Raw genomic sequence first — 14,103 nt, 5'->3', positions numbered from 1 at the left:
TAGAATGATCACTTGAGCCCAGGAGTTCAAAACCAGCTTGGGCAACACAGCAAGACCTCATCTCTACAAAAATTTTAAAAAATTAGCTGGATGCAGTGGCATGCGCCTGTAGTCTCAGCTACTTGGGAGGCTGAGACAAGAAAGATAACTTGAGTCCAGGAGTTTGAGGCTGCAGTGAACTATGATCGTGCCACTGCACTCCAGCCTAGGTGAGAGTGAGACCCTGTCTCAAAAAAAAAAAAAAAAATCTCAAAGGATATATTTTAAAACTGTCCAAAAGGGTAATATCACATCATTTCTTGAAATACTCATAAGAAGGAAGCACTACTAGTTACAGTGGGTACTTGCCAAATATTCTTCTTTAGCCATAGTTGAACGTTTTCTTTGACAATATCCCAAAGGAGTATTCTGCGAATAACATTAAGGGCTTTTGATGACATGGCAACTTTAAGAACATTTCCCTTGGCCAGGTACAGTAGTTCACACCTATAATCCTAACACATGGGAAGTCAAGGCAAAGCTTGGGAGTTTGAGACTAGCCTGGCCGACAGTGGTGAAACCCCATCTCTACTAAAATACAAAGAAAAAATTAGCTGGGCATGGCGGCGTGCACCTGTAATCCCAGCTACTCTACAGGCTGAGGCAGAAGAATTGCTTGAACCCTGGAGGTGGAGATTGCAGTGAGCCGAGATTGTGCCATTGTACTCCAACCTAGGTTACAGAGTAAGACTCTGTCTCCAAAAAAAGAAAATAAACACTTCTTTTAAGAGACTGGAAGAGCTGTGGGGGCAGGGACAAGATCATCTGCCTATGTGGGGCACTGAACCTGGCATAGAGGATATGTTAGATGGACAGTTATAAAGAGCAAACTCTATGTATGTATGTATGTATTTTTGAGACAGTCTTGCTCTATCCCCCAGGCTGAAGTGCAGTATCGGCTATCTCAACTCACTACAACCTCCATCTCGAGGTTCAAGTGATTCTCCTGCCTCAGCCTCCTGAGTAGCTGGAACTACAGATACATGCCACCATGCCCAGCTAATTTTTTGTATTTTTACTAGAGATGGGGTTTCACCATGTTAGCCAGGATGGTCTAGATCTCCTGACCTCATGATCTGCCTGCCTCCGCCTACCAAAGTGCTGGGATTGCAGGCGTGGGCCACTGCACCTGGCCAATTTTATTTATTTTTAGTAGAGACAGGGTTTTGCTGTATTGGCTCTGCTGGTCTCAAACTCCTGACCTCAAATAATACACCAGCCTCTTTTCTTTTTCTTTTCTTTTTTTTTTTTTTTTTGAGACCAGTCTCTGTTACCCAGACTGGAGTGCAGTGGTGCAGTTATAGCTCATTGAAGCCTGGATCTTCTGGCCTCAAATGATCCTCTCACCTCAGCTTACCAAGTAGCCTTGACAAGAGGCATGCCACCTTGCCCTGCTTTCTTTTTTTTTTGGGGGGGGGGGAGGGGACAGGGTCTTGCTCTTTTGCCCAGGCTGGAGTGCAGTGGTGCAGTCTTGGCTCACTGCAACCTCTGCCTCCGGGTTCAAGTGATTCTTGTACCTCAGCCTCCTGAGTAGCTGGGACCTATAGGTGTGCACCCCAACACCCAGCTAATTTTTTGTTTGAGACAGAATCTTACTCTGTTGCCCAGGCTGGAGTATAGTGGTGTGATTTTGGCTCACTACAACCTCCGCCTCCCAGGCTGAGGTGATTCTCCTGCCTCAGCCTTCCAAGTAGCTGTGATTACAGGCGTGCCAGGCTATAAACTCCTGACTTTAAATGATCCACCTGTCTTGGCCTCCCAAAGTGCTGTGATTACAGATGTGAGCCACCGTGCCTGGCCCACATTTCTTATCTTTTTTTTTTTTTTTTTTTTTTTTTTGAGACGGAGTTTCGCTCTTGTTACCCAGGCTGGAGTGCAATGGCGCGATCTCGGCTCACCTCGACCTCCGCCTCCTGAGTTCAGGCAATTCTCCTGCCTCAGCCTCCTGAGTAGCTGGGATTATAGGCACGCGCCACCATGCCCAGCTAATTTTTTGTATTTTTAGTAGAGACGGGGTTTCACCGTGTTGACCAGGATGGTCTCGATCTCTTGACCTTGTGATCCACCCGCCTCGGCCTCCCAAAGTGCTGGGATTACAGGCTTGAGCCACCGCGCCCGGCCATTTCTTATCTTTAATATCCTTTTTGTGTTTCAGGATTCTATCCAGGTACCATATTACATTTAGTTGTCATCTCTCTTTAGGCTCCTGTTTTCCTTTTTTTTTTTTTTTTTTGAGACAGAGTCTTGCTCTGTTGCCAGGCACCAGGCTGGAGTGCAGTGGCACGATCTCAGCTCACTACAACCTCTGCCTTCCAGGTTCAAGCAATTCTCCTGCCTCAGCCTCCCAAGTAGCTGCGACTACAGGCACATGCCACCACACCCAGTTAATTTTTGTAGTTTTTAGTAGAGATGGGGATTTCACGATGTTGGCCAGGATGCTCTCAATCTCTTGACCTTGTGATCCCCCTGCCTTGGCCTCTTAAAGAAGTGCTGGGATTACAGGTGTGAGCCACGGTGCCTGGCCTGTTTGCCTTTTCTTAAAACTGTTGACCAGGTGCGGTGGCTCACGCCTGTAATCCAGCACTTTGGGAGGCTGAGGTGGGCAGATCATTTGAGGTCGGGAGTTTGAGAATAGCCTGACCAACATGGAGAAACTAACAATAATACAAAATTAGTCAGGCGTGGTGGCACACACCTGTAATCCCAGCTACTCAGGAGGCTGAGGCTGGAGAATCGCTTGAACACAGGAGACGGAGGTTGCAGTGAGCTGAGATAACGCCATTGCATTCCAGCCTGGGCAACAAGAGGGAAACTCCATCTCAAGGAAAGAAAAAAGACTGTTACTTCTCTTATTTTTTGATTCCCCACCAATAGAACCAAAATTAGGTTTTTCTAGATGTTTTGTGGTTGTGTTAAAATGTTAACCTTTCCCAGGGGACTCCTAAATAAATAGATAAAATTTATTACAGGGTTCAGCAAACAGCTGCAGTAGTAATAGAGAACACCTATCACTTGGGATCCTTATTACCTTCGGAGTTAAAAGTTTCAAACAAAACACCACTTAGAAACTTTTGTACATTGAGAGTTTGCACATTTAAGTGTGAAAGATTTTCCTTGATTTAATAGTATGTTAGGGTTCTTACTTTAGTATCTGCATGGGGTAGTAAGGGAATATGTGATTTTATTTTTTTGTTTTTGAGACAGAGTCTCACTTTGTTGCCCAGGCTGGAGTACAGTGGCGCAATCTTGGCTCACTACAGCCTCAATCTCCCAGGTTCAAGCGATTCTCCTGCCTCAGCCTCCCAAGTACCTGAGATTACATGCGCCTGCCACCATGTCTGGCTAACTTTTTTAATTTTTATTTTTAGTAGAGATGGGGTTTCACTGTGTTGGCCAGTCTGGTCTCAAACTCCCGACCTCATGATCTGCCCACCTCAGCTTCCCAAAGTGCTGAAGTTACAGGTGTGAGCTATCACGCCCAGCGTGATAATCGTTGGTTACTTTTAAGGGTAAAAAATTGCTTTGCGATGGTTTTTCCTGTAGCGTTATGTATATTTCCTATATTGCAAGGTCCTTCCTGTTTCTACTAGAAAAATTTTAAGCCCTCTTGTCCTTAGGATTTCTGTGCTGTAGTAATAGCTGATATCTTCATAACTTACTATTGCTCCATGCTCCCTGCACCCCTCCCCCCAGCCCCAAAGTTGTGCTAACCCCACAGATCTGACACCATGTTTGCCCTGTATTTTTCCCTGGACTCTCACATAGTTTGTTGTTGTTGTTTGTTTGTTTCTTTGAGACAGGGTCTCACTCTGTCACACCTAGGATGGAGTACAGTGGTGCAGTCACTACACCCTCAACCTCAAGTGACCATCCCACCTCAGCCTCCTGAGTAGTGGGGAACACACGTGATGAATTTTTACATTGTTTTGTAGAGACAGGTCTCCTTATATTGCCCAGAGTGGTCTTGGACTCCTGGACTCAAGCAGTCCTCCTGCTTTTAGCTTCCCAAAGTTCTAGGAGTACAGGTGTGAGCCACTGCACCTGGCTGACTCCCATCTTCCTGGTGATTTATAGGTTGTATGTCAGTACTTTGACAATTTTTTTCAGAGTTTTTTTTGTTTTGTTTTGTTTTTTATTTTTATTTTTATTATTATTTTTTTTTTTTTTGAGACGGAGTTTCGCTCTTGTTACCCAGGCTGGAGTGCAATGGCGCGATCTCGGCTCACCGCAACCTCCGCCTCCTGGGCTCAGGCAATTCTCCTGCCTCAGCCTCCTGAGTAGCTGGGATTACAGGCACGTGCCACCATGCCCAGCTAATTTTTTGTATCTTTTTAGTAGAGACGGGGTTTCACCATGTTGACCGGGATGGTCTCGATCTCTCAACCTCGTGATCCACCCGCCTCAGCCTCCCAAAGTGCTGGGATTACAGGCTTGAGCCACCGCGCCCGGCTTTTTTCAGAGTTTTGAACAGCCTCTAGATATTTCCTTATATTTGGAATTCTGTTTATCTCAAGTGTTCTGAATTTTTCTTGGTATTTCTATCCAGTTATAAGACAGTGAATTCATAAATAAATCCTAAGTAAATGCAAATGCCTGATTGATATCCTGGTCTTAAAACTAAAATATCATCTAGTCCTAAGGCATTTTGTTGTCCTGAGGAAAACATTTAGATGCTTCAATTTTCTGTAAACACTGAGAGAATTCATAGTATGCTATGCCCAGTGATTCTTGTGGGCTGAGTAAGCAAATCTGTCCCTCCATCCTCACCCCAAGGAATCTGTGATCTGAAAAGCAGTGCGCATTCTCCTATTGCAAGGCCTGGGATGGAAGTGTTGCCAAAGTCACAGCGTAGTGGTGTGTGCTTTTTTTTGCAAGGCAGTTGTTGCATTTTACTGGTACTGAAAGTTTCAGAATTGCTTTTTTTTTTTTTTTTCACTTTATTATGAAAATATTTCAAAGTATACCAAAAGGAGGCAATAGTTTGAGTAGATTGTGTGTGTGTGTGTGTGTGTGTATGTGCATGTGTGTGTGTGTGTGTGTGTATAGGTAAGCTCTACTGAAAGGGCCTTCAAGTTGGCCAGGCATGGTGGCTCATGCCTGTAATCCCAGCACTTTGGAAGGCTGAAGTGGGCGGATCACACGGTCAGGAGATCAAGACCATCCTGGCTAACACTGTGAAACCCCATCTCTACTAAAACAATACAAAAATTAGCCAAGCATGGTGGCGTGCACCCTGTAGTCCCAGCTACTCCGAAGGCTGAGGCAGGAGACTAGCTTGAACCCAGGAGGTGGAGGTTGCAGTGAGCTGAGATCTTACCACTGCACTCCAGCCTGGGTGACAGAGTGAGTCTCCCTCTCAAAAAAAAAAACAAAAAAAACCAAAAACGTGGGGGTGGCCTTCAGGCAAATAAGGATACCTAGTTCCCAGACCCTGGTGTTTTATGCCATTTCCCCCCTTAAACTAGGATTTCTCAGAAATAGCTGATTCCAGAGATGAGACAGGAGGCATACAAGATAAGCCACAATGTACAGCAGTCTTGAAACAAAATAAAATAAAATCAGGGCATGTTGAAAAAGACACATGGGCAGGTTTGAAGAGGCACCCACTGGCAGAATCTGGGACAATTTGAGTACCAAATAATTAAGGATATTAACGAGTTACAGACCAACAGACAACAGGAAAAACAGAAGTCTGAGTCCATACCAATGATACATAGGTATATAAACGGGGAAGAAGAGGACTTAACTTTACAGTATGATGCCAAATGCTGGCTGGTAAATAGGGAGAGAAGGCTAGAGTGGGAAAATGAAGAGTGTTTTTGTCATAATCATTAATGGATGCTAACTTTAGGGGAAAACTGAAGACCAAGATATTTGGATGATTTTAAAGTGTCTCCCCACAGATCGCATGCTAAATGCAATTGGGAAAGCAGTAACTAAATAGTAGAGAAACTAGAGAACACCTTGACCAAATGATCAATATTAGCATCACCGATAAAAGACAGATGAACATCATGGGCATCTAGAGGTGATGGTCTGAGAAGGACACACCACCTCTTCAGTTAGTATTCTGCTCCATGGATGCTTAGTCTCAGCCTAATCATGAGAAAACATGGGACCAACCCAAAATGAATAATGTCTTTTTACAAAAGGGGACGGTTTTCTCTGGAAATGTCAATATCTTAATAGACAAAAGTTGTAGAAGTGTTCTAGATTAAAGGAGACCAAAGAGATATGACAACCAAACACCTGATTCTAGATTGGATCCTGTGTTGGAGGGGGAAGATCAGTATAAAGGTCATTATTGGGTCAATTGACAAAACTGGAATTGAGAGGGTAGATTAAAGCATTCTTGATAACTAGTTATTAAAAAAAAAACAGTTTTTCTCAACCTGGGTCTGCAGAAGTAAGTTCTTATGTCCTGAGGCATGCATTGTAAGTGAGAGATTAGCTTCTCTCCTATACATTGGTAATGATACCAGTTAAGTAAATCCTTGAGAAAATGGGAAAAGAGTCACTCAGATCATTTTCTGTAGGACCACATTCTCTCATGGAGCTGGATAACAGGCTGTAAAAGAATATCTTCATTCTTAAGAACTAGCCACTGAAGTATTTAGAAGTAAGGGATCATGACTTACACAGTTTACTCTCCAGTTACTTTAAAAATAAAAAAAAAAAAAGCTCACTCATATGTGGAAGTCAAAAAACTTGGCTTCATGGAGGTAGAGAATAGAATGATAGATAACAGTCCAGGAAAGGTGTGTAGGTAGGATGGCAGGATAAAAAGAGGTTGGTTACGTGACTACAAATGTGAAGTTGAAGAAGGAATAAGTTCTAATGTTTGATAGCAGAGTAGGGTGGCTATGGTTAAGAAGTGTATATTTCAAAATAGCTGGAAGAGAGGACTTTAAATGTTTTCAACACATGGATAAATACTGAGGTAATGGATACCCCAGATATCCTGACTTGAACATTACACAGTATATATATGTAACAAAATACACATGACATGTACTCCATAAATAAATACAAATATTTGTATCAGTTTTTTAAAATTCTGCAAAAGAGTAAAAATAGGGAGAAATGTTAATAGGCAAATCCGGGTACATAGTTTATGAATATTTGTGTGTGTGTGTGTGTGTGTGTTGTAACATTACATTTCTTAAAAAACTATCCTCTGCTGGGCCTGGTGTCTCGTGCCTGTAATCCCAGCACTTTCAGAGGCAGAGGAGAGCAGATCACCTGAGGTCAGGAGTTGAGACCACCTGGCAAACATGATGAAACCTTGTATCTACTGAAAATAAAAAATTAGCTGAGTGTGGTGGCAGGCACCTGTAAGCCTAGCTACTTGGGAGGCTGAGGCAAAAGACTCACTTGAACCCAGGAGGAGGAGGTTGCTGTGGGCTGAGACCATACCACTGCATTCCATCCTAAGCTACAGAGTAAGCCACTGTCTCAAAAAAAAAAAAAAAATCCCCTTGTAAATGGTCATCTAATGCATTTAAAATTGGTAAGATTAGGCAGAGGTTTTACCTAAGACTGAAGTTTCCATGCTTTAATGAGCATTCAGTGTTATGGAAGGTAACAATATTACTCATAATATAGCAATTATGAGAGAATGTGTTTTAGCAAGAAACTGATCACTTTATTTTATTATTCTGCTTGAACTTATAAGAGCCTTGATCTTATTCCCAGTCTTTCTGAAATAAGGCAAGCTATAAATAGGAATTGTATGAAGTGTTTAAGGTAGACACTTAGAATCATTCAGAACAGAAATAGGTTGAAAGTGTGTGGCTGGGCCGGGCGCGGTGGCTCAAGCCTGTAATCCCAGCACTTTGGGAAGCCGAGGCGGGTGGATCACGAGGTCAAGAGATCAAGACCATCCTGGTCAACATCGTGAAACCTCGTCTCTACTAAAAATACAAAAAATTAGCTGGGCATGGTGGTGCGTGCCTGTAATCCCAGCTACTCAGGAGGCTGAGGCAGGAGAATTGCCTGAACCCAGGAGGCGGAGGTTGCGGTGAGCCGAGATCGCACCATTGCACTCAGGCCTGGGTAACAAGAGCGAAACTCTGTCTCAAAAAAACAAAACAAAACAAAACAAACAAAACAAAAAAACAACAACAACAAAAAGAAAGGGTGTGGCTAAGAAATGTAATTCAAGCTGGGCGCGGTGGCTCACGCCTGTAATCCCAGCACTTTGGGAGGCTGAGGCGGGTGGATCATGAGGTCAAGAGATCGAGACCATCCTGGTCAACATGGTGAAACCCCGTCTCTACTGAAAATACAAAAAATTAGCTGGGCATGGTGGCACGTGCCTGTAATCCCAGCTACTCAGGAGGCTGAGGCAGGAGAATTGCCTGAACCCAGGAGGCGGAGGTTGCGGTGAGCCGAGATCGCACCATTGCACTCAGGCCTGGGTAACAAGAGCGAAACTCCGTCTCAAAAAAAAAAAAAAAAAAAAAGAAATGTAATTCAAGATTACCATTTGATTTCTCTTTTTAGGAAGAACTCTTGGATATAAAAGAACTCCCCCATTCCAAACAGAGGCCTTCATGCCTTTCTGAAAAATATGACAGGTATGTGTCATTCTAGTCATTAACTTCTTCTAGTCAGTAACTCTTTGTTATTCCAATCTTGGTAAATTAAGAATTTTATTGTTTTGAAGTTTTCTGGTAGAATTGTGAGTGGAGGAGGGATTTCAACAGGTAATAAGATGGGCTTCAACTACCGAGGAATGGAACTAAAACAAGGAAATGACGTGGTCAGAGTCATATAGAAAGCAGGTTAAAGACTTGAACCCAGGAGTCCTTACCAGGGTCTTGTTTCTCTGCCAATGGTTTTTTGCACTATACTTAGAGGGTACCTGCTTTAGGTATGCCTGCTGCTCAGGAGAGCTATTCTTTCTTTGCATTCCGACCAACAAAACTATTCAACTATTCAGATTAGCTTTATTGCATTCTAGTTTCCCTCAGAAGAAGAAGGCTGTGGTTTGGGGAGACTATAGCTAATAATGGTCTGAAAATCTCTAGAATAATCCTATATTGGACTATTTATGGTCACTTTAGTCATTTCTTAAATATCAAGGTAGATGGTTCATATTAGCCTAATTTTTAAACATATAAAGCATCATATTAATGTTCAATTTCTTGGTTAAATAGGATGGACTTTTTTTTTTTTTTTCTGGAGAAAGGATCTCTGTTGCTCAGACTAGAGTGCAGTGAAAAAATCATAGTTCACTGCATCCTCCTGAGCTCAAGCAAACCGCCTGGTTTGGCCTTCTGAGTAGTTGGGACTGTAGGGACATACCACCACCAGGTCCCCATGAGGTTTTATTTTTTGTAGAGTTGGGTCTTACTATGTTGCTCAAGCTGGTGTCAAACTTCCAGGCTCAAGCAGTCTTCAGCTTCCCAAACTAATGAGATTATAGGCATGAGCCACCACACCTGACCTAGGACAGACTATTTAAAATTTTCACATAGACTTGGGAAGGCCTGTTAAATCTTGATGCTTCTGGGTGCGGTGACTCACACCTGTAGTCCCAGCACTTTGGGAGTCCAGGGTAGGCGGATCATGAGGTCAGGGATCTGAGACCAGCCTGGCAACATGGTGAAACCCCATCTCTAGTAAAAATTAAAAAATTAGCTGGGTGTGGTGGCATGTGCCTGTAGTCCCAGCTACTCAGGAGGCTAAGGCAGGAGACTGACTTGAACCCGGGAGGAGGAGGTTGCAGTGAGCCTAGACTGTGCCTTTGCACTCCAGCCTGTGTGACAGAGCAAGACTCCATCAAAAAGAAAAAAAAGCAACAACCTTGATGCCTCACCACATTCCCTGATGAAGGTGATATTTGAATAATGGCTATTCCAATTAGAATTTTTCATTAGTCTTAGTTAAGCTGTTTTTTTTTTTTTTTTTTTTTGATTATTAAAGCGATAAAGATGCTGGGCACAGTGGCTAATGCCTGTAATCCCAGCACTTTGGCAGGTCGAGGTGGGTGGATCACAAGGTCAAACTTCTGTTTGAGACCATCGTGGCCAACATGGTGAAACCTGTCTCTACTAAAATACAAAAAATTAACCCGGCATGGTGGTGTGCACCTATAGTCCCAGCTACTTGGGAGGCAGGAGAATTGCAGAGGTTGCAGTGAGCCAAGATCATGCCACTGCACTCCAGCCTGGCAACAGAGCAAGACTGTCTCAAGGAAAAAAAAAAAAAAAAAAAGCTATAAAGACTTTTTGTGCCTCAAGTTGAATTTTATTAATACTCTATTTCTTCTTGTCATAAAAATAGTTAGCATGAGCTGGGTGTGGTGTCTTACGCCTGTAATCCCAGTGCTTTGGGAGGCCAAGGCTGGAGGATTGCTTGAGGCCAGGAGTTCAAGACCAGCCTGGGCAACATAGCAAGACCTGTCTCTACAAAATATATTTTAAAAAATTAGCCAAGCATGGTGACACGTGCCTGTAGTCCTAGCTACTCAGGAGGCTAAGGTGGGAGGATCATCTGAGCCCAGAAATTTTAGCTGCATTGAACATTGATCATGCCACTGCAGTCCAGCCTGGGTGACGGAAATCTGAGACCCTATGTAAAATAAAAATAAAAATAAAAAATAAAATTTTCATGGGCAGACATACAGCTTTTACTTCTGAAGTAGAGGTATTGTGCCTAGTGATGAAAATAAGAAAGAGGAGAGAGCTTCTCATTTTGTTTCACCTCTCTGAGAGCTAAAATGTGTTGGGCTCTTAAACCCTCCAGGTAATCCTCACCACTATCCTAAAAGATAGGTAATATGTCTTTTATTGTGAGGAGTTTGAAACTGAAAAGTTAACTCGCCTATTCAAGAAATGTTCATTGATACCTGCTATGTGATAAATACTGTGCCAGGTTGCATCAAATATTTCCTGGCTTCATGGACCATTGGTCAATGGAAGGATACAATGAAATAGTGGTAAAACTTTATCATTGCAAACATCACAGGCTGCAGAGGCCAAGTGTGGAGTATAACATGGCCTGATCTAATCTGGGGGTTGGGAAGTCTTTTCTGCAGAAGATGCAGCTCAGTTACTTGTCTAGGATGTTCCCAATAGTGGTGACAGAGCTAGAATTCCAGCCCATATTTTTGGGCTCAGGGGTTTCTGCTCTGCACGCTGTACTACCTGCCACTCCATCATTACACAGAGAATAACAAAATAAAACCTAAACTACACGTTTTAGGTCATAAAGCTGTCTACTCTGCTTATAGAAAAACTGAGACTGCATAGAAATTCTGGAAAAATGCACATCAGTTGATCCAGGTGCTACTTCTGGTGAGAGTTAAGGGATTTTATTTTTTTCTGCTTTGTATTAATCTTTAGTAAACAACAGTTAATACTTATGGAGCATCTTCTTTGTGTAGTGCAGGCGTAGTTAACTATAATCCCTGTGTACTCCAAGGTATATGGTCTGAATATTTCAATTGTGTACAGACCATTAGTTTTCAAGTGACTGTTGGTGTTAGGTGATGAAAAAAGTATTACTGAATTAATAGTTGTTTTTGTTTTCATATTAAAAGAGGTAACCATTCTGCAGGCAGTCATGAAGCTTTATATTGCAAATGGGTTTCCGGCTGGGCATGGTGGCTCAGGTCTGTCAACACTTTGGGAAGCCAAGACAGGCAGATTTCTTGAGGTCAGGCGTTTGAGACCAGCCTGGCCAACATGGCGAAACCCCGTCCCTACTAAAAATACAAATATTAACAAGATGTGGTGGGCATTTGTAATCCCAGCTACTGGGGAGGCTGAAGCAGAAGATTCACTGGAACCTGGGAGGTGGAAGTTGAAGTCAGCCTAGATCATGCCATTGCACTCCAGCCTGGGTAACTTACTACCTGAGGAGGTTTAGAAATTAGAAATTAGGCCGGGCACGGTGGCTCAAGCCTGTAATCCCAGCACTTTGGGAGGCCGAGGCAGGTGGATGACGAGGTCAAGAGATCGAGACCATCCTGGTCAACAAGGTGAAACCCCGTCTCTACTAAAAATACAAAAAATTAGCTGGGCATGGTGGCACATGCCTGTAATCCCAGCTACTCAGGAGGCTGAGACAGGAGAATTGCCTGAACCCAGTAGGTGGAGGTTGCAGTGAGCCGAGATCGCGCCATTGCATTCCAGCCTGGGTAACAAGAGCGAAACTCCGTATCCAAAAAAAGAAGAAAAAAGAAATTAGAAATTAGACTGCCTATATAGTTCATGGGCACAAGTGCTAACAGTTGTACTTTTTGACTTGTAGCGATGGTGTCTGGGACCCTGAGAAGTGGCATGCCTCTCTCTACCCGGCTTCAGGACGGAGCTCACCAGTGGAAAGTCTGAAGAAAGAGTTGGATACAGACCGGCCTTCCCTGGTGCGCAGGATAGTAGGTGAGCACATAGTCACTCAGAAGTGGGGTTAGTGATTTTTGAGGACATGCTTTTGGCGGCTGCTTTCTTCTTAGCTCTGAGAATTTTATGCTTTGAGGAGAAGTGTCATTATCAGGAAACTGATTTATCAGTTGGATTTTTCCTAATTAGCAGGGTAAAGTCATAGTCTACTTTGTCACCGCTATATAAAAAGACTGTGTTAGGCTCTGTGTTTCTGAATTAAAAGTACTGATTATCTTTCATTGGCATGGATAACTGAGTTAAATGTGGTAGGTAGCATAAAGCTGTGCTGGAAATCTGATCATGCTTTCTCTCATATATGAGACCAGTCCTTGGGTATAAATCGGTTCTGGCTTTTCTTAATTCGTAATAGACTGTGATCTGAATAGAAGGCTTGGATATGGTTTGAGACTGGAGTTAAGTCTCATCTTCCCACTTTTGCTAGTTTAAAGCTTACCTCTTTAAACTAAAAACGTTGTTTAAGTGTGTAATGGAGACCAGGTAATATAATAGCCAGTCAAGGAACTTGTTGCAAAAACTCTTTTTGAGATGAGAAGAAGACCCATCATAAAAACTTGGAACTGGCCGGGCGCGGTGGCTCAAGCCTGTAATCCCAGCACTTTGGGAGGCCGAGGCGGGTGGATCACAAGGTCGAGAGATCGAGACCAGCCTGGTCAACATGGTGAAACCCCGTCTCTACTAAAAATACAAAAAAATTAGCTGGGCATGGTGGCACGTGCCTGTAATCCCAGCTACTCAGGAGGCTGAGGCAGGAGAATTGCCTGAGCCCAGGAGGCGGAGGTTGCGGTGAGCCGAGATCGCGCCATTGCACTCCAGCCTGGGTAACAAGAGCGAAACTCCGTCTCAAAAAAAAAAAAAAAAACTTGGAACTAAACGAAAAAGATAACCCGACTTTAGTTTAAGCTATAAGCTTCTTCTACACAGTTTGTCAGTACACAGTGCAGTAATGTCTCTCAAAGAATTTCTTCTAGCAGAGTCATTAAAGATATGCAGGGACTTTTTTAAAATGATGAAAATGGCCAGGTGCAGTGACTCACTCCTGTAATCCCAGCACTTTGGGAGGCCGAGGCAGGTGGATCACAAGGTCAGGAGTTTGAAACCAGCTTGGCCAACGTGGTGAAACCCTGTCTGTACTAAAAATTTAAAAATTAGCTGGGTGTGGTAGTGAGTGCCTGTATTCCCAGCTTCTTGGGAGGCTGAGGCAGGAGAATCATTTGAACCTGGAAGCAGAGGTTGCAGTGAGCTGAGATCGTGCCATTGCACTCCAACCTGGGCGACAGCTAAGACTCCATCTCAAAACGAATGAAAAAATGAAAACTCAGAAGGAAAATATCCAACAGCAGAAATGGGTTGAGTAAACTTTGGTATATCCAAGCATAGGAATATTACATTGCATTGTCCTGTAAAACCATCTTGCAGACATGTTTTTTGGTAAATAATGTTTGTGACGTACTGACTCATAAGCAAGGTATAGAAAACTGTCCATATTATATCCTGTTCTCGAAAAAAACTGAGACGGTACACAAAATCTGTAAAAGTATACACCAGAACATTCTAGGAGCTGTTTCTGATAAGAGAATTAAGCAGATTTTTCTCATTTGGACTAATCTTCAGTTTAGGAAGATATTTTTTGTGTGGTGACATGTTTTTCCTA

At 43.0% G+C, this 14,103-nt stretch overlaps 1 protein-coding gene across 9 annotated transcripts in view; it reads left to right on the top strand.

The window, feature by feature from the left end:
* Positions 1 to 14,103, top strand: part of EIF4ENIF1 (eukaryotic translation initiation factor 4E nuclear import factor 1) — a 64,659-nt gene that overhangs the window by 12,491 nt on the left and 38,065 nt on the right. For all 9 annotated transcript variants that reach the window (XM_074391026.1, XM_074391027.1, XM_039462473.2 and 6 more), the window contains 2 exons: positions 8,545 to 8,618; positions 12,301 to 12,428. In XM_074391026.1, coding sequence (XP_074247127.1) covers positions 8,545 to 8,618; positions 12,301 to 12,428 — 202 coding nt within the window. The remainder of the gene's footprint in view (positions 1 to 8,544; positions 8,619 to 12,300; positions 12,429 to 14,103) is intronic.

The sequence above is a fragment of the Saimiri boliviensis genome, chromosome 21 (genome assembly GCF_048565385.1).
Source record: "Saimiri boliviensis isolate mSaiBol1 chromosome 21, mSaiBol1.pri, whole genome shotgun sequence".
NCBI lineage: Eukaryota > Metazoa > Chordata > Mammalia > Primates > Cebidae > Saimiri > Saimiri boliviensis.
This window is presented reverse-complemented; position numbering and strand designations above follow the sequence as displayed.